Consider the following 23,574-nt stretch of genomic DNA (forward strand, 5'->3'; position numbering starts at 1 on the left):
AAGAAAATTAGTAGGAAGAAAGATACACAAAGCCTTTCAAGTTGCCACCTCCTTGTAGGTCACATTGGATTTATGCAATACCAGGTAATCATTAGACTGTTGGTCTTAGAGAACAAGAGTTGCCAGAGGTAGGCTAACAGAAGAGCAGTGAACCAACTTGATCAACTCTTTTGGCACGAGGTTTCTGCATGCTCTTCAGAGGAAATGCTTTTCCTTGTGTCTATGCCTTAATCATTTACCTTTCTCAGAGTTTTGTATCTTTCTAATTCCAGTGCCTCAGGGATCATGGTTTTACGTGTGGATTAAATAGGGGAGTTGGGGGTGTGGGCCGGTACAGAGCAGAAATTAGGGAGAATGCTTTTGGTGGTTTTGTGGTGGTGGTTTTGTTGTCTGGTGTATAATCATAAAAACTAAGAAACATTCATGCTTTAAATCTTATGGATCGCACAAAAAAATCGAATGAGAAAAAGCCATGTATTTTGATTGCTAAGCTATAAATACGTGTATTAAAATGTAGTCTTATGTCTTTACCATGTTTTATTTTCTGTCATTAACAATTTTTATTTAGAACACATGCTGATTCTACAAAATCCACCTCTTCTGAAACAGACTGCAATGATAACGTCCCTTCTCATAAAAATCCTGCTTCCTCCCAGAACAAACACGGAGTGAATGGCTTTTTTCAGCAGCAAATGATGTATGATTCTCCACCGTCTCGTGCTGCGTCTGTCTCTGTAGACTCCAGCCTTTATAACCTGCCCAGGAGTTACTCCCATGATGTCTTACCAAAGGTGTCTCCATCGAGTACCGAGGCAGATGGAGAACTCTATGTTTTTAATACCCCATCTGGGACATCAAGTGTAGAGACTCAAATGAGGCATGTATCTATTAGTTATGACATTCCTCCAACACCTGGTAATACTTATCAGATTCCACGGACATTTCCAGAAGGAACTTTGGGACAGACGTCAAAGCTAGACACTATTCCAGATATTCCTCCACCTCGGCCACCGAAACCACATCCAGCTCATGACCGATCTCCTGTGGAAACGTGCAGTATCACACGCACGGCCTCAGATACTGACAATAGTTACTGTATCCCTACAGCCGGGATGCCACCGTCACGTAGTAATACCATTTCCACTGTGGATTTGAACAAATTGCGAAAAGGTCAGCTCTCACTAACCACCTCACTGTGTTAGAGGTTAATGATAGAAAGTCTGTTTGTCTGAATATTTGTTCTTTGCAGCATAGTATGATGTTAAATGATAGTCCTTTTTTCCTTCAGCTCTGCAGTTACCCACTCATGTAGCGAAGACATCAGATGCTTAGTAGATCGTGGGAAGGGTGTTTGTGCATGCAGCGTGTGCCTGAGTGCGTGTTCTGCTGGAAGGGAGAAAGACTTGGCGTTTTTCACCCCTGAAGAAGTATGGCCTTAGTAATACCTCCCTGCCTCAGGAAGCGTGCTCCCCTCTTTCCTGCTTTCCATGTATCCTGGGTGGGTAGACTCTGCTGGGGCAGAGGAGCAGGAAATGGACCAGCCACAGACCTCTCCAAGCCATCCCTTTCCTGCATTTGTGTGCCGTTATGGCCGCTTCTGTGTCACATCTGCTGGGCTCCATTTCCTTCCTTCCTCGATAAGCACCTTACACGTTGTGTCTAACAAGTATACTCCGTTCCAGTCATGCCATTCTGCTTTTGTTTGGTTTTATTTACTTCTAAGGCTCGGAATCTTCTCTCCCCTTACTGTAGCCACTTCACTTAGTCCTATACCATCTCCTAGAGCTTGCCGAAAGTTACAGACCTTGAGAGGAGAGAAATTCAGTCTGGGTTACACTCTGAGGTTCTTAAAGTCCTAGAAATAGAAGGCCAGAGTTTAAGATGCATATACCCTAAAAACTATGGGCTGGTGTTTCTATATTTTGTGGTAGAGTTACCCACCTGTCCTAGAGAAAATAAAGATTTCATGCATCATAACAGGGAGATTTTACTTAGTCATTCAATACCAATTTCTAATTCTCTTCATGAAGCGGCTCTGTAATCTGATTACAGGTTAGTGAGATATAAGTTAGGCCCAAGGTAGCACAGAAGATGAGAAAAGAGAAGTATTTTTTTCTCCATCTTTAAATAACCCATCTCATCCTGGGCTTAGGCATTCATTCACCGTCGAATTCAAATGCTAGTACTGGTTAGCATATTAGTGTTGTCTGTATTTTCTAATGACTTAATGTGCCCATTCGGGATATTGTTCTGTGAGCATCTTTTTAAAAATCTGTGTGTGTGCATGCATACCTGCATGTATGTGTGTAAAGAGAGAGAACAGAGACCATTCTGAGAACTGGTAAAGATGGGGAGAAATGCTGATCGTTTGTTTTCTATTTTAGATGCTAGTTCTCAAGACTGCTATGATATTCCACGAACATTTCCAAGTGATAGATCTAGTTCACTTGAAGGCTTCCATAACCACTTTGTAAGTATAATTGACCTTGGTGTCATCAAGTGTATTTCACTGTCAGGATCTTCACACTCAGTGCCCTGAGACTAAATAAGGTCATGAAATACGAGTCCCCGCAGATCCATATGAGTAGGTGTGACTTACAGTTGTGTTTTCCCGTTTGATAATAGTTTCTGTGTAGTAAAAGAAATGTATGTGTGTTTTAGAAAATCAAAAATATATTGACAGTGGGAAGTGTATCAAGTGAAGAACTGGATGAAAATTATGTCCCAATGAATCCCAATTCTCCTCCGCGACAACATTCCAGCAGTTTTACAGAACCAATTCAGGAAGCAAATTATGTGCCAATGACTCCGGGAACGTTTGATTTTTCTTCATTTGGAATGCAAGTTCCTCCTCCGGCTCATATGGGCTTCCGGTCCAGCCCAAAGACCCCTCCCCGAAGGCCAGTTCCTGTTGCAGACTGTGAACCACCCCCCGTGGATAGGAACCTCAAGCCTGACAGAAAAGGTGAGGAGGGCATGGCATAGTGAAGGGGCTGGGGGACGTGCCAGCTTAGCTCTGCACTTGACTGTCATGAAATCCCAAATGGAATTGGGACTAGAAATTCTGAAGTATTTCTTATTACCTCAGTTATCAACTTGTTTTAAGTGCGGTATTGCTATTTGTAGGTTAATCATTGTTATATGTTGATGCCCAGGTGAGATTTCTGTCTCCTGTCTCTAGAGCAGAGGTTACAAACTAAAATACTTACAAGGTTTGGCAAGGAACAGGAGAAAATTAGGAGAAACTGGAATGCACTTGCCCATTCTAAATGGAGTACCTAACTGCTCCTTGGCTGTAACCCTTTTTTGACTTCTGAAAATAATATGGGCAAGTCATCTGATGTATCAAGAGAAGCTGGAAATTTCATTTCTATGTGTATTATCTTTTGATTTTTGAGTTCGATCAGGTTGTTTAATTTAAAAAACAAAAACCAAAAAAACACTGCAGACCAAACCGAACACTTCTACAGGCTAGATGTGGTCTTTGGCTGCTGTTTTGTAACCTCTTCTCCAGAGTATAGAATATCAAATCAGACTAGAGGTTATTAGTGCATTTGACGTAATTCTTTAAGAACAATGAGGCTGCTTGTACAATCTTTCCAGTCTGTCTGTATAACAGCTTCTTTAAAAATGGTTCTGCCTTTGCTGGGATATAAATCCTTCTGGTCTGTTCTTTCATACTGGCCTTCATAAGTAACATTAAATTCTAGGGTAGCATGGTTTTTTAAGAATTCAGTATAAAAGAAACTCCAAACTGGTAATACATACCCAGGTTTTTAAATTTGGGGTTTGAGTGGTTAAAACCCAGACAACTAGCTGTGTTGCAGCATGCTGTCAGTGTGATTTAATTTTGACAACCAAATAAGTTAGTATATTGGCTGTGTGATGAGCTGGCACCATTTCTGGGGAATTCAGCACATTTGAAGTCTCCTGTGCTGTACATAGCTTTTTAAGGGCATGTAATGACTGTGTAAATGTCTCATTAACCTGAGTTTTTAGATCATTAATGTATTTCTAATTAAGTTCCAATTGTGGGGAGCAGAGTCTGAGACTCACTCCGAGTATCTGAAGAAAGTGAGTTTTGTTTTGTTTTGCCTTTAAGTAAGTAAGTAAGGGTGGTCCTGTGCTGAAATGAGAAAGTTACTGGGAACAGAAGCATCCCCAGGGAACCGTCATTTTGCCCTGCTGCCTGCATTTCTGCCCTATGGGAAGTCTTTGCATCTGCATTGTTCTGTCTCACATTCTTTCCTTCCTTTCTGTTTCCTGTCCCGCATCCTCTGCCTGGTTTCTGCCTTCCAGGAGCTGTGGCCGACAACGCCCCTTTGTGGCCTCACTTCTGCCTCCTGGCTCCTTCATACATGCGTGCAACTTCCCCAGCTGCTGCCTCCCTCATTGTTCACTCACTGTAGAGTGCTCACGGAGAGTTTGATTGCTCTGATTTGTCTTTTTACACCAGGCCGTAGGATTGTAGGCCAGCCCATAGATTGGCTGCCGCTGGTCAGCTGCCCACCTTTGGTCTAACAGCTGGAAAGATAGTCATTCATAACCCCCACAGCCACCCAGAGGGCCCCAGCAGCAGGGCTATAATCAGGGATGGTTATCTTAGAAAGGGTGTAAGCATCACAGGCTTTTTATTTGACAACTTTTCCTTTTGCTTCTCTTTGTTCTCATTGGTCTTTAAATCTATTTAGGCATTATTAGTCATTTTCTTTGCATACAAAATGCAAAAGTATGTTTGGAGATGCGTAGATTTATAATTGAGTTCACAGGTTGCTGAAGGATTAAGGCCCAAGTGTCATGAACTCTTCGCAATATTGAAATATTCATTTGTAATGCTAAACTGGTTCTTTACTTATTACTTAGTGCACGTGGGCAGCAAATCTCTACTTTTTTTTTTTAAGATTTATTTATTTATTTTAGAGAGTGAACGAGCATGTGAGCACATGTGGGGGGAGGGGCAGAGGGGGAGACTCTTCAAGCAGATTCCCCACTGAGCACGGAGCCCCACAGGGGGCTCGATCTCATGACCCATTAGATCACGATGCTTAACCAGCTGAGCTACCCAGGTGCCCCAGCAGATCTCTACTTTTTAGCCCCAAATGTAAGTTTGATATCTGGAAGTCCTACATGTATGTGGAGGTAGTATTGTTAGGGTAAGTGTACAAAGCACTGAGTCCTAACTTCTGGTTCCAGGTTGTTTATTTGGTATCTACACTCAGATACAAAATGAACTGAGAAAGTACCCAGAATAAAATAATAGTTTTTGGCAAAATCAAGGAGAATAGGTTTAGCAAAACAGAGGAGGTTACTAAAATCATAGTAATGAAAAAAAAATTTGCTTTTCTTTTAATATTGTTCTACTTTTTAAATAAATATGATACAAGAGAAACATGAGAGACTAATTTAGCAAACTTTTCAACTCACTTTAGGAAGTTATGACTATTCAAGAAAAACACAATTGAAAACCCAAATTCAGATCTTGGAGCAGTTTGTCTTTAAAAACTTAAAACTGTAGGGGTACCTGGGTGGCTCAGTCAGTTAAGTTTCCGACTCTTGATTTTGGCTCAGGTCATGATCTCAGGATCGTGGGATCAAGCCCCACGTCTGGTTCCACACTCAGTATGGAGTCTGCTTAGGATTCTGTCTCCCTCTCCCTTTGCCCCTCCACCACCGCCATCCCCCTGCCCCTGTCACGTGCTTGCTTACTGTCTCTTGCTAAAATGAATAAATATATCTTTAAAATAAATAAATAAAAATAAAAACATAAGCTGTAAAACAAATGTCTTATTTGGTCATGAAATTCTTTACATGCATAGCATCAGATAAGTCTGTTTTACTTTCAAATTTTGTGACATCAGATACATGACTCAATCTTTTCCAGTATCTCTTATTAACTATACCTCATAATTAGCAAACCTGATTCTATCAAATATGACTTGGTTAGTTTCAGAGCCCAAATAACTAGTTCAACACCCAAGGTAACCAGTTTTTGTGATTGTCTTCTTTGGAAGAGTCTACAGTAAATGAGTGACATTCTAGTCTTGTTTACACCCCCAATTATAGATGTCAGCTGCTGTACTTAGTAGTACAGATAAGTTTTTCAAATACTTCTCAGTAATGGAAGCTTCAGAAATGCATAGATGTTCTAAACACTTATGTTAAAGGTCTTTTCATGGACCCTGTTGCCCATCACCCCACTTGGTGGTAGCTATATTTTCACTCCTACTATTTCTGTCACGATAGTATTTGTTACGAACCAAGTTTTGTGTATATTAATAGAGGAGAAAAGCATAATTTACATATAGTGTATTAAATATAGGAAAGCAGATGAGTCCTTGTAAATACAGGACAAACTGTTTTGATTGCTTCAACTGAAAGTTACATTTTAATTGAAAAGCAAGTTTATAAAGTTTTGGAAACTTCTGTGAGATATCTATCGTGGTTTCTCTTAAAGTAAATCATTACCTGAATCTACTGTATTTAATGACTGCGCTAATCTAGGCCCCCTGCCCCCATCCAGGCTCCTAACATGGCGTGGCAGCCATTTGAGCCGTAGATGCTGTCTTTCTACTTTGTTTGGCTTTGTCCAACCACGGCTTTCTGCAGTAGTTCTGAACATTGGTTATTGTATTGATTTTGAAAAAGCAGTGCAAGTTTACTTCTGGTGTTTTGTACATTAGTCGGATTAAAGTATCTTCAGGTACACCTCTTCACTTCAGTATAGGAAGCATCCAGAAGACCAGTCCGGACGAGCTTTCCTAGATGGGTCTTTTTGACACAGTTGACATATTTGCTCTAGACGTTTTTTCAAGAGATCTTCTGAAGTTTTCGAATGTGATTAAAAGTTAACATGCTTTTTATTTCTATTTTTCTTAATTAACATGCATTTGAAAAACCACTTTTATACTATAGTAAATGTTTGGGAGATGGATGAATGGCAGTAGTAAATATAACTAGATTTTAATAAACAAGTATTAAGTTTGAATCTCAAGTCAGATTTTTGGTTTAAAGGAAATGCAAATGGGGTACATTTATGGGGTGCCTGGCTGGCTTAGTCAGAAGAGCATGTGACTCTTGGGGCGCCTCAGTGGCTCAGTCGTTAAGTGTCTGCCTTTGGCTCAGGGCGTGATCCCGGAGTCCTGGGATCGAGCCCCGCATCGGGCTCCTCTGCTGGGAGCCTGCTTCTCCCTCTTCCACTCCCCCTGCTTGTGTTCCCTCTCTCGCTGGCTGTCTCTCTCTCTGTCAAATAAATAAATAAAATCCTAAAAAAAAAAAAAAAAAAAAAGAGGAGGTGAAACCTATCTTATTAAAAAAAAAAAAAGAAGAGCATGTGACTCTTGATCTTGGTCAGGGTCTTGAGTTCAAGCCCCAGGTTGGGTGTAGAGATTACTTAAATAAAAGCTTAAAAAAAAAAGAATGGATTGCATTTTTGTAGCATAGCCTTTACGTGCAGATTGTTTCTCCTAAATATTCTTTACCTTCCAATATACAAGTATCATTATTATATTCTTCATACAGTCAGACCATTAAAACAAGTGTAAAAGTTTTTCAGTATACCACCTGGATTAGTTTTGGGAATTATCAGAGGATAATAATGTTGCGAATTATCTTTCTTGTTTCTTGCTTTTTGAGATGCCTAATGGAGATAGTATAATCTGTAAAACTGCAGAAGAGTAAATAATTTAAGCTAAGTTAAACCTGTAGTAAAACAGAAAGTAAGTCGTCCATTTTGTGTTGAGTTTATGTAAGCAGTACCTATGAAAATAATACTTGATAGTGTATGGACTTTGCAGAAGAGATTGCCTCTGCTTATTTGAAACATGACCTCATGTGACTGCCTTGACCATATTTGGGATGATCAACTTTTGAAACAACGCTCTGTTGCTCTTTTCTTCCCACTTGAAGGACAAACAAGAAAGTATGATATTGATGAGATTAAACACGACCAGCTTTAAGAGAACTGCAGTTCATCAACATAGATTTCAGGGCCTACCAATTATAGGATATACCCTTTGCTAGGCCTTGGGTTCTCAAACACGGGAAGAAAAGGTGGCTTCACTGAAGAAGCTCCCTGTCTAGTGGAGGAGGTAGAAAAGTAAACACATTATCATAATTGGCGTGGAAGGGGCTGTTGTTGAGGTAAGCTCTTGGCACTGTTATCAACGCTCCCCTGAGGAAAGTCTGAGAGGGTGAATGGCAATTAAATAATGGGGGGGGGGGAGACGGCAGAGGATCTTTTAGAATAAACAGCATACCCAGATCCTTTAAAAGAGGGCAGATGGGACTGGCTGAGTTGTGAGTGGGAGGGAGGAGGGGAGCAAAGTATGAATGGGGGAAGAAATGCCAAAGGCCTCGCAGGTGCCTGATCCTGAGGGTGTTATAATCCATGCTAATGAGTTTGGGCTTTATTCTGAGTATACCATTAAAGGGTTTTATGCAGGCAAGTAACATAATCAGGTTGGCCCCTAGAAAGCTCGTTGTGAAATTTAAGGATATGATAGAAAACAAACCTCAGAGAGTGCTTTGCTCAGTTTTCCAAATTCTTAAAGCCTTGGTTTAGAAATGATCAAATGAGGAAAGGCATAATGGAGCCCCCTTCCTGGCTTGTATTGGGTCCTTCAACTTGGGGGCTGACCATGGTTTTTAAGGTCTTGAAGGCATTTGCTGTGTAGAGGGAGGTTATTTGGCCATATACAGTGCGAGCCCATCGCTTTCAGAACAACAAACCGGGTCAGCGAGGTCCCCAATAAAAACAGGAAGATGTTAAGAAAGGACTTCAGACTTGCAGATTTTTTATTTTCTTAGGTAAATGAAAACAGACTATTATACTGTCATAAATATAAATTAAAATTTATAAAGTAGAGATTAGAGAGCAAGTAGAATTTAGAGTGACTTGTAAGAGATCTGCAACGGCAGCTGGTAATGGAGGAAACAAAGCAGGCGTGTGGCGAGTCAGAGGAGAAATTGCATTTTGGAACATGCAGTGTGAGGGCCTGCAGAACGGCCAAATGGGGTGGTCATGTAAATGTGTAGGTTAGGATCTCCAGAGGAAGATCTGAACCGGAGATGAAGATCTGTCAACTTGTACCCCAAATTAGGGAGCACGTCACATGATCCAGAGATTGACGTCCATAAGGGTTAAAGCACAGTAGGAATTTCGCCAGTCGTCAGTGCTCTCTGCTAAATGAAATAATGTTGTTTTCTTTGTTCAGATGTAGTCTGGCTAAAGCCAAGTTGTAATCTGCCTTGGATTTAAAAGTTGAGGCTTGAATGAGTTCCTCTGTTTACTCTCAGAATTTGAGAATCAGTGTATCTCCAAAGTTGGTTTATTTTTGCCTTTACTTTATTATCCTTGTTTCTTACTCTTTATTTTCACCCTTTTTTTTCAACAATCAGGAAAACATTTAAATATTTGCCAGTAGACAGTAGAGAAGACAGGGTCAAGACAGGCGTACTAACACCTTGGGGCCTTTTTTCACCTTTCTCTCCTCATAAGTAGTACTGAACCGTCATTCGGGTATGACTTTCATCTCTGTCTGGAACATCAATGTCAAATTGAGTTTGGAGGGATATAAAGAAATAAAACTAACAAGATGTCTAAGTGATTCAGTACGATTCAGTGCCACACTTCCACATTGCGCTTTTGGTCCCAAAATCAACCTTGAGCTTTGCATGGAGTGGAAAATACATATAAATTTTATAAAAACACTTTAAAAACCTCACCTGATTCGGTATTTTTGTATTAGGAAAACCAACGAGTACCCTTGAGAGTGCTTAACAGGTGGAGTTGGTTTGAAGAAGAGATGATCCATTCAGGGTCGGGCAGTAGAGGATGACGGCAGGGAGCTGTTGGACAAGGGAAGGATGGAATTAGATCACAGGCAGGTGGGGTTAGGAGTCACAGGGCCTTGAGTATTTAACCACAAACATAGGTGAAGATACCAAGGGTGTAAAGTTGAGAAATGCGGAGGGTGACTGCTAGGGGAGGGGCCCAGTGACAAATCGGGAGGAAGCCCAGAGCTAAGGAAAGTGGGTCTTTCAGAAAAGGAGGAGGGCAGAAGACACATTGAGGGAACACCAGCAAACCAGAAGTCTCCCTGAAAAGCAATTATTAAACTTCACGTCACTCACAGACCAACTACCTGCGGCATTCAAGTAGATGTAAGATCTCGAACTGAATTGAGCAGTTCAAAACTGACCTCTAAACACTGGTTTCCTAGGATTTTTGATTGCCCAAAGAGATAGAGAGGTAAAACAGTGTGGACAGCACAGGAGCATACACCAGCAGGTGCGAGGCAAGGGGAAGCCTTCATTTGACCTCTAAAATCATTGTTGTGACCCAAGCAAGTCACTTAGCCTCTTTCATTCTTCAGGGGTGTCTTATCCATAAAATGAGGAAGCTGGATTTGATCTGTGCCTTTTAGCTGTAAAATAAGTGTATTTTTCTGTAGTAACCCTTACCCTTTGCCTCTTACTTTTTTTGAAGGGAAGTACATTGTTTTGGGGAGTTGATAAAAAGCTGACCTCCTCCGTTGTTTTTAGGAAAGTGCCCTGCCAGCGTGGGCCCTGGATAGGGATTCAGCATTAGGGGTAGGAGTACAGCCCCAAATCTCGTCACTCACATTTTAAACTAGACTTGCCTCATTTCTGAATAAACTCAATGTATTAATTGCCTAACTTAGAAAATTGGTTCATTAGAGAATTCTCACGTTTTATAACCTAGAGATTCATATTTTAAGAAACTATTAACCTTCAGTAGATAAGGTACTAGATATTGGCATTTAATCAGCAAATTCTAATTTTGCCATCTAATAGATGTCGACTCCGTTTTGTAAATGCCAAAAAAGATGAAAATTTGGTGCCATTGAGTAAAAGAGCAGTTTAAATTACTGATTTAAATGGTACTGCTACTCTGGCCTCCAGGCTTCCTCTGGGAAAAAGTGAGCCCACTGTTGGATGTTAACCCTGTACTTTTCATGAGGCTTTTCAGCAGCACTTGTATGTGGCAGAGAGTAAATGAAAAAAAAAAATGAGGGCAACTGGATTTATGTCTTCAAATACTTACATCGAAGCTAGACAGTGAGCAGTTCCAGAATCAAGACATCTAATCCTTGCAAAATGATGTCACCGGGCAGCTACCAGTATCCAGGGGAAACAAACAGTGGTCTTGGTTTTGATCTTGGATTAGCAAACATCATAGCATCAACCTGCTTCTCTAGAAGGGCTTTTGGTCAGGAGGTCAAGAAGTAGTCAGATTAAGGTTTTTTAAATACCTCCATTAAATTAAGAAAGTCATATTATAGGGAAGTAGGCCTTGGTACTTTCTTATCAGACTTCAAAGAAAAGAGATGGACTTTGAGGTCTGACTGAGGTATTTTATAATTTTTTATTTGATCCAGTTTTCTAAGGCATGTTAGAAGATCACTAACATGGCACATGTCTTTCCTCCCTTCCCCCAAATAAAGATAACCACTAACCAGTCTGGTTATCCCACTAAAACCTTACCATCTCTTAACACTTGGCTTGTCACACTGTTGCATGAAGCTTCTTCCTTTCCCTTGTACTGAGCATGAATGATATGTAGCAATATTGAAATAGTCTCCACAAACAAACTTATGTTTATGCTTTTGAGATGTAACATTTCTGCTCAGGGCTCTGTTGCTTTTTTACAGAATCCATTTTTCCAATTAAAAAATAACATATTGAGAGAGTCTTCTTTTTACCAATTAGGTCAAAGTCCTAAAATTTTAAGACCCAAACCCCATGGTTTAGAGCGAACTGATTCACAAACCATAGGTGACTTTGCTACAAGAAGAAAGGGTATGTACTTTAGTACCGCATGCTGGATGGGGTATTGGGAATTTATTTATTTTGTGATGGTTTTTTTCTTAAAAAGTAAAGGAGAAGAGCCTAAGTACCACTGCTGTTGTAAATAAAGCTTCCTAGCACGTTATTTCTAAAGTGAATGCTTCCCGGAATGTGTGTCTTCCCATTGTATCTTTCCATAGACACAAGTCTACTTGTTATGCCATTAACAGCAGCATGTTAAATTTGGTAATACGTGATGTTTAGTCTTGTCCTTTTGCATTATTCTCTTAACCTTTTGGACATTGATACAATGTTTCCTTTAAGCTTATGAGCTACTTGTGAGTTCCAAACGCCTCCTTTACTTCCATATAATGTGGTATGTGTTCTGTTCTGAGACAAAATACAGAATCACTTCCCATGGATTAATTATTTTATGCCATTACTTAGAATTTGACAGCTAAACTGCCTTTAGCCTTTGGGTTTCAAAAAAGTGAAACATAAGGGTTAAAGAAATACGTTCACTAAGCACAATATTCTGTGTCTATTTTGAGTGTATAGGTGAGCAAGATTTAAGCTCAGACTTAATCTAGTCTTCAGAATATCACTTTGAGTATTTTGTTTTGAATAGACAAAAATACTTATAAGCCCCAGTGAATCTACATAGTCCTTTAAAATGACCACCTATTTTATAGTTTGATGGTAATTATAGTTCATTAAAAGTATGAGTTGAGTAAAAAAGTATGTCCATATATGGACAAAGACTAGAAGAAGGAAACCTAGAAAAATGAAAATTTTTTCTTTGGAGTGGCAGGATGAAATGTAACTTAAATATTTACCTAATATGTTTAAATAGTCTCCTAAATTATAATTAATATTAACATTTAGTTTCAGTTCTTTTGTTCATTTTGTTAATGTCTGAAAAATGTTTCATTCTTGATTTTAAGGGCTGAGAAAGCTCTGTGGTATTTACTAGCATGGTAATTGTCTATTGTAATAATGAGGTAAATAAGCAAAGTCAAATCAAGCCAATAAGAATATTAGTGTTTATTATTATTTAATTTGATAGAGGATATTGTTGGTTAAATAAGCTAAAAATTCAAGGTAATTTTTAATAATGGCCTTCTCTCAGAATTGAGTCTTAAAATATTATTATTGCTTTCTTTTATTTGTTTTCAGACTGGGCTTGAATTAATTTAAAAGATTTGGTCAATTCTTTTTTCAGTTTTTGATTTTAGCAAAGTTTTGTATTTAATACTTGCTATACATCATTTTATATATATGGGTGTGTAACTGATGCTTGAGTGTTGAAGAGTAGAAATGTTTTTACATAGAAGATTAAAGCTCCATATTTGGGGATAAAATTATTTTTTTAAAAAAGGAACTAAGGAAATAGAAGTATACATCAAGTCTCTAAAGGAATTGGGTCATGTTACCCTTTCTTCTCGTTTAGTTTATTTTCATAAAATATTAAATTAAGAAGCAACGTGTTTTAATAGAGCTTTAGACTTTGAGTCAACAACCATGAAACATTATTGGATTTAGCTTTTGTCACTAAATCACGTAACGTCCATGAAGCTCGTTGCATGTGTGAAACAGCTGGTGTTAGGTGTACTCTGGCTATAACGTATAAGGAGAGAGAGAGAGAGAGAGTGAGGATCTTTTTTTTGTGTTCCAAATTTCTGCATACTGAAGCCTCTTTTTCTTTCTTTCATTTCAGCCAAGCCAGCGCCTTTAGAAATAAAACCTTTACCAGAATGGGAAGAGCTACAAGCCCCAGTCAGATCTCCCATCACTAGGAGTTTTGCTCGAGAGTAAGTCTTTGTTTAAATTTTGTACCTTGATTGGTTGATTGAGTGGTTCCCGAAGTATGGTCTGGGAAGCCCCCCTTTTTGGGGTTCTGTGAGGTCAAAACTATTTTTATTAAGATGCTAAGATGTCTTTTGCCTTTTCCACTCTTGTTCTCTTAGGAGTATTTGCTGGAGTTTTCCAGAAGCTACATAGTATTTGATCATATCCCTGAGACAGCTAATAAATAGAATATATTTGTGTACTTTTGTGGTGTTTTTTGTTTGTTTTTATGTATAAGTCTCTTTATTTTTTTTTAATTCAATTAATTAACATATAATGTACTATTAGTTTCAGAGGTAGAGGGCAGTGATTCATCAGTCTTATATAATACCCAGTGCTCATTACAACACATACCTTCCCCGTTGTCTATCACCCAGGTACCCCATCCCCCACCTCCTTCCCCTCCAGCAGCCCTCGAGTTGTTTCCTATGATTAAGAGTTTAATGGTTTGTCTCCCTCTCTGATTTCATCTTGTTTTATTTTTTCCTCTCTTCCCCTATGATCCTCTGTTTTGTTTCTTAAATTCCACATATAAGTGAGATCATATGATAATTGTCTTTCTCTGATTGACTTATTTAGCTCAGCATAATACCATCTAGTTCCATCCACATCCTTGCAAACAGCAAGATTTCATTTTTTTGATGGCCGAGTAGTATTCCATTGTGTGTGTGTGTGTGTGTGTGTGTGTGTGTGTGTGTGTACCACATCTTCATTGATCTGTCCATGGGCATCTGGGCTCTTTCCATAGTTTGGCTATTGTGGACATTGCTGCTATAAACATTGGGGTGCAGGTGCCCTTTCGGATCACTACATTTGTATCTTTGGGGTAAATACCCAGTAGTGCAATTGTTGGGTTGTATGGTAGCTCTATTTTTAACTTTTTGAGGAACCTCCATACTGTTTTCCAGAGTGCCTGCCCCTGCTTGCATTCGCACCAACTGTGTAGGAGGATTCCCCTTTCTCTACATCCTCGCCAACATCTTTTATTTCCTGACTTGTTAATTTTAGCCATTCTGACTGGTGTGAGGTGGTATCTCATTGTGGTTTTGAGCTGTATTTCCCTGATGCCGAGTGCTGTTGAGCACTTTTTCATGTGTCTGTTGGCCATTTGTATGTCTTCTTTGGAGAAAAGTCTGTTTGTGTCTTATGTCCACTTCTTGATTGGATGATTTGTTCTTTGGGTGTTGAGTTTGATAAGTTCTTTATAGATTTTGGATACTGGTCCTTTATCTGATAAGACATTTGCAAATATCGTCTCCCATTCTGTTAGTTGTTTTTAGGGTTTTTTTTACTGTTTCCTTTGCTGTGCAAAAGATTTTCATCTTGATGAAGTCCCAGTAGTTCATTTTTGCCTTTGTTTCCCTTGCCCCTGGAGATGTGTCTAGGAAGAAGTTGCTGCGGCCAAGGTCGAAGAGTTGCTGCCTGTGTTTTCCTCTAGGATTTTGATGGATTCCTGTCTCACATTTAGGTCTTTCATCCATTTCGAGTCTATTTTTGTGTATAGTGTAAAGAAATGGTCCAGTTTCATTCTTCTGCATGTGGCTGTCCAGTTTTCCCAACACTGTTTATTGAAGAGACTGTCTTTTTTTCAATGGATATTCTTTCCTGCTTTGTCGAAAAGTAGTTGACCATAGAGTTGAATCCATTTCTGGGTTCTCTGTTCTGTTCCATTGATCTATGTGTCTGTTTTTGCGCCAGTACCACACTGTCTTGATGTGTATAGCTGTGTAATAGAGCTTAAAGTCCGGGAGTGTGACGCCACCAGCTTTGGTTTCCTTTTTCAGCATTCCTTTGAATATTCAGGGTCTTTTCTGGTTGCATACAAATTTTAGGATTATTTGTTCCAGCTCTGTGAAAAAAGTTGATGGTATTTTGATAGGGATTGCAATGAATTCCTCTAGGTAGCATAGACATTTTAACAATATTTGTTCTTCCAATAACTTGGAATGTTTTTCCACTTCTTTGTGTCTTCTCAATTTCTTTCATGAGCGTTCTATAGTTTTCCACGTACAGAACCTTTGCCTCTTTGGTTAGGTTTATTCCTAGGTATCTTTTGGGTTTTGATGCAATTGTAAATGGGATCGACTTCTTAATTTCTCTTTTTTCTGTCTCATTGTTAGTGTATACGAATGCAACTGATTTCTGTGCATTGATTTTATGTCCTGCCACTTTACTGAATTCCGGTATGGGTTCTGGCAATTTTGGGGTGGAGTCTTTTGGGTTTTCCACATAGAGTATTATGTCATCTGCAGAGAGTGAGAGTTCGAATTCTTTGCCAATTTGGATGCCTTTTATTTCTTTTTGTTGTCTGATTGTTGAGGCTAGGACTTCTAGTACTATGTTGAACAACAGTCATGAGAGTGGACATCCCTGCCATGTTCCTGACCTTGAGGGAAAGCTGTCTTTTTCCCCATTGAGAATATTTGCCATGGGCTTTTCATATATGGCCTTTAAGATTTTGAGGTATGTTCCCTCTATCCCTACACTGTGAAGAGTTTTAATTAAGAAAGAATGCTGTACTTTGTCATATGCTTTTCTGCATCTATTGAGAGGATCATGTGGTTCTTGTCCTTTTATTAATGTAGTGTATTACATTGATTGATTTGTGGATGTTGAACCACCCTTGCGGCCCAGGAATAAATCCCACTTGGTTGTGATGAATAATCCTTTTAATGTACTATCGGATCCTGTTGGCTAGTGCCTTGGTGAGAATTTTTGTACCCATGTTCATCAGGGATATTGCTCTGTAATTCTCTTTTTTGGTGGGGTCTTTGTCTGGTTTTGGTTCTATGCTGACCTCATAGAACAAGTTTGGAAGTTTTCCTTCCATTTCTATCTTTTGAAACAGCTTCAGAAGAGTAAGTATTAATTCTTCTTTAAATGTTTGGTAGAATTCCCCTGGGAAGCCACCCAGCCCTGGACTCTTATTTGTTGGGAGATTTTTGATTACTGCTTCAATTTCCTTGCTGGTTATGGGTCTGTTCAGGTTTTCTGTTTCTTCCTGGTTCAGTTTTGGTAGCTTATCTGTCTCTAGGAATGCATCCATTTCTTCCGGATTGCCTCATTTGTTGGCTTACGATCATATGGTCTTAAAATTGTATTTCTTCGGTGTTGGTTGTGATCTCTTCTCTTTCATTCATGATTGTATTTATTTGGGTCCTTTCTCTTTTCTTTTTGAAAAGAGGTTTTCAAAACCTGGCCAGGGGTTTATCAATCTTACTAATTTTTTCAAAGAACCAGCTCCTAGTTTTGTTGATCTGTTCTGTTGTTCTTTTGGTTTCTATTTCATTGATTTCTGCTCTAAGCTTTATTAATTATCTTCGCCTGCTGGGTTTAGGCTTTATCTGCTGATCTTTCTCCAGCTCCTTTAGGTGTAGGGTTAGGTTGTGTATTTGAGACCTTTCTTGTTTTTGGAGAAAAGCTTGTATTGCTATATACTTCCCTCAGGACCACCTTTGCTGCATCCCAAAGATTTTGAATGGTTGTGTTTTCATTTTCATTTGTTTCCATGAATTGTTTTAATTCTTCTTTAATTTCCTGGTTGACTCATTCATTGTTTAGTAGGATGCTCTTTAGCCTCCATGTATTTGAGTTCTTTACAACTTTTCTCTTGTGATTGAGTCCAACTTTCAAAGCATTGTGGTTGGAAAATATTCAGGGAATGATCCTAGTCTTTAGGTACTGGTTGAGACCTGATTTGTGACCCAGCATGTGATCTCTTCTGGAGAATGTTCCATGTGCACTAGAAAAGAATGTGTATTCTGTAGCTTTAGGATAGAATGCTCCAAATATATTTGTGAAGTCCGTCTGGTCCAGTGTGTCATTCAAAGCCTTTGTTTCCTTGTTAATCTTCTGCTTAGGTATCTGTCCACTGCAGGGAGTGGGGTGTTAAAGTCCCCTCCTGTTATTGTATAATTATCAATGTTTTTCTTTAATTTTGATATTAATTGGCTGCCTCTATGTTAGGGGCATACGTATTTACAATTGTTAGATATTCTTGTTGAATAGACCTTTTAAATATGATGTAGTGTCCCTCTTCATCCCTTACTGCAGTCTTAGGTTTAACATTAATTTATCTGATATAAGGATTGCCACCCCAGCTTTCTTTTGGTGTCCATTAGCATGATAAATGGTTTTCCACCTCCTTCACTTTCAAACTGGAGGTGTCTTTAAATCTAAAATGAGTCACTTGCAGACAGCATATTGGTGGGTCTTGCTTTTTTATCCAATCTGATACCCTGTATCTTTTGATTGGGGCATTTAGCCCATTTACATTCAGGGTGTACCTATTGAAAGATATTAATTTAGTGCCATTGTATTACCTGTAAAGTGACTATTTCTGTATATTGTCTCTGTTCCTTTCTTGTTTATGTTACTTTGGGGCTCTCTTGTGACTTACAGGATCCCCTTTAATATTTCTTGCTGGGCTGGTTTGGTGATCAGAAATTCTTTTAGTTTCTGTTTGTCCTGGAAGCTTTTTATCACTCCTATTTTCAGTGACAGCCTAGCTGGATAAAGTATTCTTGGCTGCATATTTTTCTCATTTAGCACCCTGAGTATATGATGCCAGTCGTTTCTGGCCTGCCAGGTATCTGTGAATAAGTCTGCTGCCAGTCTGATGTTTTTACCCTTGTAGGTTATGATCCTCTTGTCCTGAGCTGCTTTCAGGATTTTCTCCTTGTCTGTGAGATTTGCAAGTTTCACTATTGGTGTTGACCAATTTTTATTGATTTTGAGGGGGGTTCTCTATGCCTCCTGGACTTGAATGCCGACTTCCTTCCCCAAATCAGGGAAGTTCTCTGCTATAATTTCCTCCAGTATACCTTCTGCCTCTCTCTCTCTCTCTTTTTCCTCTTCTTCTGGGATCCCAATTATTCTAATATTGTTTCATTTTATGGTATCACTTGCCTCTCGAATTCTCCCCTCATGATCCAGTAGTTGTTTAGCTCTCTTTTTCTCACCTTCTTTATTCTCCATCATTTTGTCTTCTATGTCACTAATGCCCTCTTCTGTCTCATTTATCCTAGCAGTTAGAGCCTCTGTTTTTTATTGCATCTCACAAATAGCCTTTTTGATTTCGATTTGGTTGTATTTTAGTTCTTGAAAGGGATTCTCTAGTGTCTTCTATGCTTTTTTCAAGCCCAGCTAGTATCTTTATAATCATTATTCTGAACTCTAGTCCCGACATTTTACTTACGTCCATACTGATTATGTCCTGGCGGTCAGTGCTGCCTCTTGTTCTCTTTTTTGAGGTGAGTTTTCCCGTCTTGTCATTCTTGCAGAAAGTGGTTGCTTTTCTATTTGTAGAGATGCAGCTATTCTTTTCTTAGATCTCCAATTGAGTTCGCAGGTGTTCAGAATGATTTGATAGCTGTCTAGCTGAATTCCTGGGACCAGGCGAAACTAAAGTCTCCTACTCCTCCACCTCTTATGTTTTAAAAAATGTTCTATTATTTATAATATGGTAAACAAAGTTCCTTGGGGTTCTCAATAATTTTTAAGGGTGTAAATGGTTCATGAGGCTAGAAATTACTGATTTGGAAAATACGGTGGTTTATTGCAGGGATATTTAATCAAGATTTTTTAATATATGTATAGGGAAATGAAGGAATATATGAAGTTGCAAACCTGCATTAAATATGTGTTTGTATTTTATGTGTTCATATAGCTGGTTTTTTAAAATAGGAACGCTTAAATCTTCCTTTTCATATCTGTGACTTTCTACTTATCCCCCAAATCCCTGGCAGTACTTTTTTTGTGGTACACAAGGAATTTGATGTCTGAAGATATACTTTTTACTGTATAGCTGTGAATATTAGGCATGTGTTTGAGTGTATGCAATAAGTTGTATTAAAATAAATGTGTACAATAAATGATTATAAACTTTAATGAATATTTCTGAAAGAATGTAAACTATCACTGTTATTTTGGAAGTGATTTTAGAAATCATTGTCCAGGTTTAGGTTTATAACAGTAGTTTCTGTAATTAGTTCCTCTAGGTTTCCCTTGTCTCCCCGACCGGACTCAGTGCATAGCACAACTTCAAGCAGTGACTCCCACGACAGTGAAGAGAATTACGTACCCATGAACCCAAACCTGTCCGGCGAAGACTCAGTACGTAAAGTCTGTATCTGCACCTCTGTCTCTTTCCAAGCAGCCCTTCCAAGTCCTGCACATTAGGATCTTTCTCCCAATCTCTTAATCTTACCCTACATCCTTCTTTATATACTTGAGGAAGAAGGATAGAAGACCACTTTTTAGAATGCTTTTTAAATAATAATATTGTAAAGTTTAAAACTGATAAAGCATCAAGAGTATAATATCAACATCTATAAAGTAGATAAAAATGAGTTAAAAATCATAAATATTTTTTGGTCCTATTTCTTTTAAGATATACTTGATTTTTAAACTATTCAAGAAAATATACTGGAAGTATTTCATAATGCAGTTCTCCAGGCCCACTTTATGGCATTCTTAGAGTGAAATGATCTTGTATAGGAGGTCTTTTGATAATCTTTCAGTAATATACCTTTAGATATGGCTTAAAGGTTAGAGACCTGTTACAAACCTAATTTGTTTCAGATTGGCTGCATTACCATAAGGCACAAGGATTTTATAATTGTAGCAAGACTGTGTTCCCCAGAAATTATATAGTTGCCAGAAAATACTTAGGATATTTAAGAATACAAGCTAATTTTAATGTTTAAAAACATTTTGCTTTTGTTTTTCCTCAAATCACATTCAGCGCTTGCTCTGTTTACTTGTATTTTAGTAGATGAGTGTATCAGTTATGTTTAGGTTCACCTCTGAGTAACAAAAGATAAACAAAGAACAATGACTTAAAACAGATATTAGTTCTTTCTCCTGTAAGAGTCCAGAGAGAGTCAATCCAGGGTTGTTGCGGCAGCCCTTTCCAGAAGGTCCTTGGGGAGTCTGACCCCTGCCAGCTCCGCCATCTTCCGGGTGTGGCTCACATGCTCCTAGAACAAGCTGGGGCTGCACCAACAAGCCACATTCTGAGCTGCAGAATAGACGAAAGCCTGTCCGCCTTGTAAAGAAGGTTCCCAGAAACTGCCGTACACACTGTGTGGCCACAGAGACACGAAAGGGGCCGGGAAGCATCCTTTGTTCTGAGGGACGGTGGGGCTGGCTAAAAATCCGTTCACGGGGGAGAGGGAAAGGCAGATGTTAGGGCCCAACCAGGTAGTATCTGCCAGCAGAAGCAAGCATGTGATACCAAAATTTGGAATGGGTAACAATTTAGTGACCTTATTTTCTTTAAAGCGATACTCTAGAGATTCAAAATAGAAAGTCCATTTCCATCAACAGATTTGTTGTACGTCTTTAATGTACTTTAGGCAAGAACAGGTTCCTCACAACCATGTGTTGTCAGGAAACCAAATTAAGTGATTTGAAAGCTTGATGTGGTACTTTAATTAACTTTAAAATATCAAATTTATACATTGTTCAAAATGAATAAGATAATTTTAAATGTTTACATCAGCCCTGGATTAGGATACAAGCTAGCTACATCAATAATGCTTTCACTAATTTTTTAAGGCAGAGCAATTTTTATTAATTGGCTTCTGCTTTTGGATTCACTATTTTTCAACTTGGTAAGTGGTGTTTTATTATTTTTATTAACTTATTTTTTTCTCATTATAGTAAATAGACCGGTGAAAGTCTACATAAATCCTCATTGCTATATCAGAGTATATATTGTAATCAATTTTTATCTTTAGGTGGTTGAATGGATTTTTTTTTTATTACAAAAGTAATTATTTTCTGAGATACTGAAGAGTTTCCTTTTGTCCCAAATAGTAAATTACCATAAAAATCTTGGAAAGGACATGTGATTTGTCATGAGTTAGTGTTAGGTGAAGGAAAAAGATGAGAAAGAAAAACATTGCAATCAGAAAGTCAGAAGAAATAAGAATATATAATTGTTCTTTTATACCTTATAACATTAAGCCAGAAAAGTGCTTTTGCCTGCCAACTAATGATTTCTGAAATACTTAGGTGCTAAGTGTTAGAAATAAGCAAAAATGTTCCTGGTGAAAATACCCACCACACCCCCACCCCCATTCACAGTAGAAGAGCCAAACACCATTTCCATCTCCTCATGCTGCCGGCTGCAAGAGTTCATCATAGCCCAACAGCTCTTCCTTAGAAGATGATAGTTACAGCAATGTTTTCCATACCTCTTGGAAGTTAGTGCATTAATGGAATACCATAGAAATTCACAAGATCTCATTGTGCTTGGACTGATGAAGTCAGTAAAAAAAAATTGCCTCAGAGAAGTGTCAGACAGGATCAGATCAAATATGGCTTATGCCCACAATGAAGATTAAATTCTGTATATTGAAGTTTCAAGACATGATACATTTCCCATACTGGTGATCATAGAACAGGCGGTGTTTAACGAAACCGTGAATTGGTGATGCTGCCTATTAATTTATACAAAGATCCAAAGTCAGGCATTCGTGAAGTGAACCCTTAATATGACACTTGAAATTTGAGTGACTGTACATCACTACTAAAGGCATAAGTATTGTTATATAACAATAACAGCAAAAATATGTTCCATAATTTTCCTTTAAAAAGAATTTTAGAAAATCAAAACACTACTGTTTTTTTGGTTTGGGGGTATTTTTGAATTCACAGAACGTTTATGATAACTCCTAGAATCTGAGGGTTTTCCTAAACTGTTTTGGGAAAACACTGGGTTACAGACTAGAACTCAGAGACAGGCTGTTCCTGGTTGAGATTAGATCAAGAGTAAATGGACTACCTCGCAGGGACACACATTTTAACAACACTTAAAGATGAAAAAATTTCCAATTCTAATAATAACTAGACAGAAAACAGTTTAACCAGCAATTCTGAGAAATTCTCTTTAGGAACAACTTGTTGAGTTTAAATGTGTACATCATATGAGCTCATAGGTTCCTTTCATAGCCTTGCAATACTATGAACAACTCTAGGCATTTCCAGTTAGGGGAATTCCAGGGACAGGTTCTTCCACGAGTCACATTTGAATACAAAATTTTACACACACACACTTCTGCTTGATTTTTTTATGTGAGAATGAAATATGGAGTCATTCAGAAAAAAAAATTCAGTTTCTTTATGAATTAGGAAAAAAAGGGAGAGGGAAATAGCTATTCGCACTATTTGAGCAGCAAAACTTGCTTACTTTTTTTGCGCCTTACATGTTACTGTCAATTTTTTTTTAATGTTTTATCAGTAGTGGTTGGTAAACTTCATTAAAAATCTGTTCCTACAAATAGAGCCCTCACATTCAGTCATACAGTTTGCTCACTGCATAAATATACTAAATATACTGCACACACTATGTGATATGTACAGTAGGCTGCACAGTATCGCATTTGGGGGGACATGCAGGTCAGACCGTGTCCTGCTCACCAGGCCGTGGGCCCTGGCACAGAGCTGTGTAGCCCCACACGCAGGAGCACCTTTTTCTAATTCACAAAAATGTTTTGCACGGGCTATCAGCAGACCTGCTGCAAATGAGGAAATAAATTCAGGATTTTTCTAGCAATTGTCCTTTACCTAAATGACAGCTTCCTCTGTTTAACTTGAGCTAAAAGAAAAGGAGTAGCAATATAGAATCAACGGGGGGCGCCTGGGTGGCTTAGTTGGTCAAGCGTCCAACTCTTGATTTCAGCTCAAGTGATGAACTCAGGGGCGTGCGATCGAGCCCTGCCTGGCGCTGTGTGCTGGGTGTGGAGCCTGCTTACGATTCTCTCTCTCTCTCCCTCTCCTCCCATCCTACCCCTGCTCATATGCCCCCCATACTCTATCTCTCTCTCTCTTTAAAAACAAAAAAGAACAGAACCAGGTTTATGCAGTTTCCAAATTGCTTTGTTCATTATAACAAGTGTAAATTTTAAGTAT

The 23,574-nt window shown here is 38.6% G+C and overlaps 1 protein-coding gene across 9 annotated transcripts in view; it reads left to right on the plus strand.

Moving 5' to 3' along the window:
* Positions 1 to 23,574, plus strand: part of GAB1 (GRB2 associated binding protein 1) — a 123,152-nt gene that overhangs the window by 91,071 nt on the left and 8,507 nt on the right. For 6 of the 9 annotated variants that reach the window (XM_045798910.2, XM_045798912.2, XM_045798914.2 and 3 more), the window contains 6 exons: positions 569 to 1,170; positions 2,385 to 2,470; positions 2,662 to 2,965; positions 11,731 to 11,820; positions 13,526 to 13,619; positions 19,647 to 19,770. In XM_045798910.2, the coding sequence (XP_045654866.1) occupies positions 569 to 1,170; positions 2,385 to 2,470; positions 2,662 to 2,965; positions 11,731 to 11,820; positions 13,526 to 13,619; positions 19,647 to 19,770 (1,300 nt within the window). The remainder of the gene's footprint in view (positions 1 to 568; positions 1,171 to 2,384; positions 2,471 to 2,661; positions 2,966 to 11,730; positions 11,821 to 13,525; positions 13,620 to 19,646; positions 19,771 to 23,574) is intronic. The other 3 variants (XM_045798913.2, XM_045798916.2, XM_045798917.2) reach the window with 1 other exon arrangement.

The sequence above is a fragment of the Ursus americanus genome, chromosome 13, assembly GCF_024610735.1.
Source record: "Ursus americanus isolate L20-20 chromosome 13, mUrsAme1.1.p, whole genome shotgun sequence".
NCBI classification, from domain to species: Eukaryota; Metazoa; Chordata; class Mammalia; order Carnivora; family Ursidae; genus Ursus; species Ursus americanus.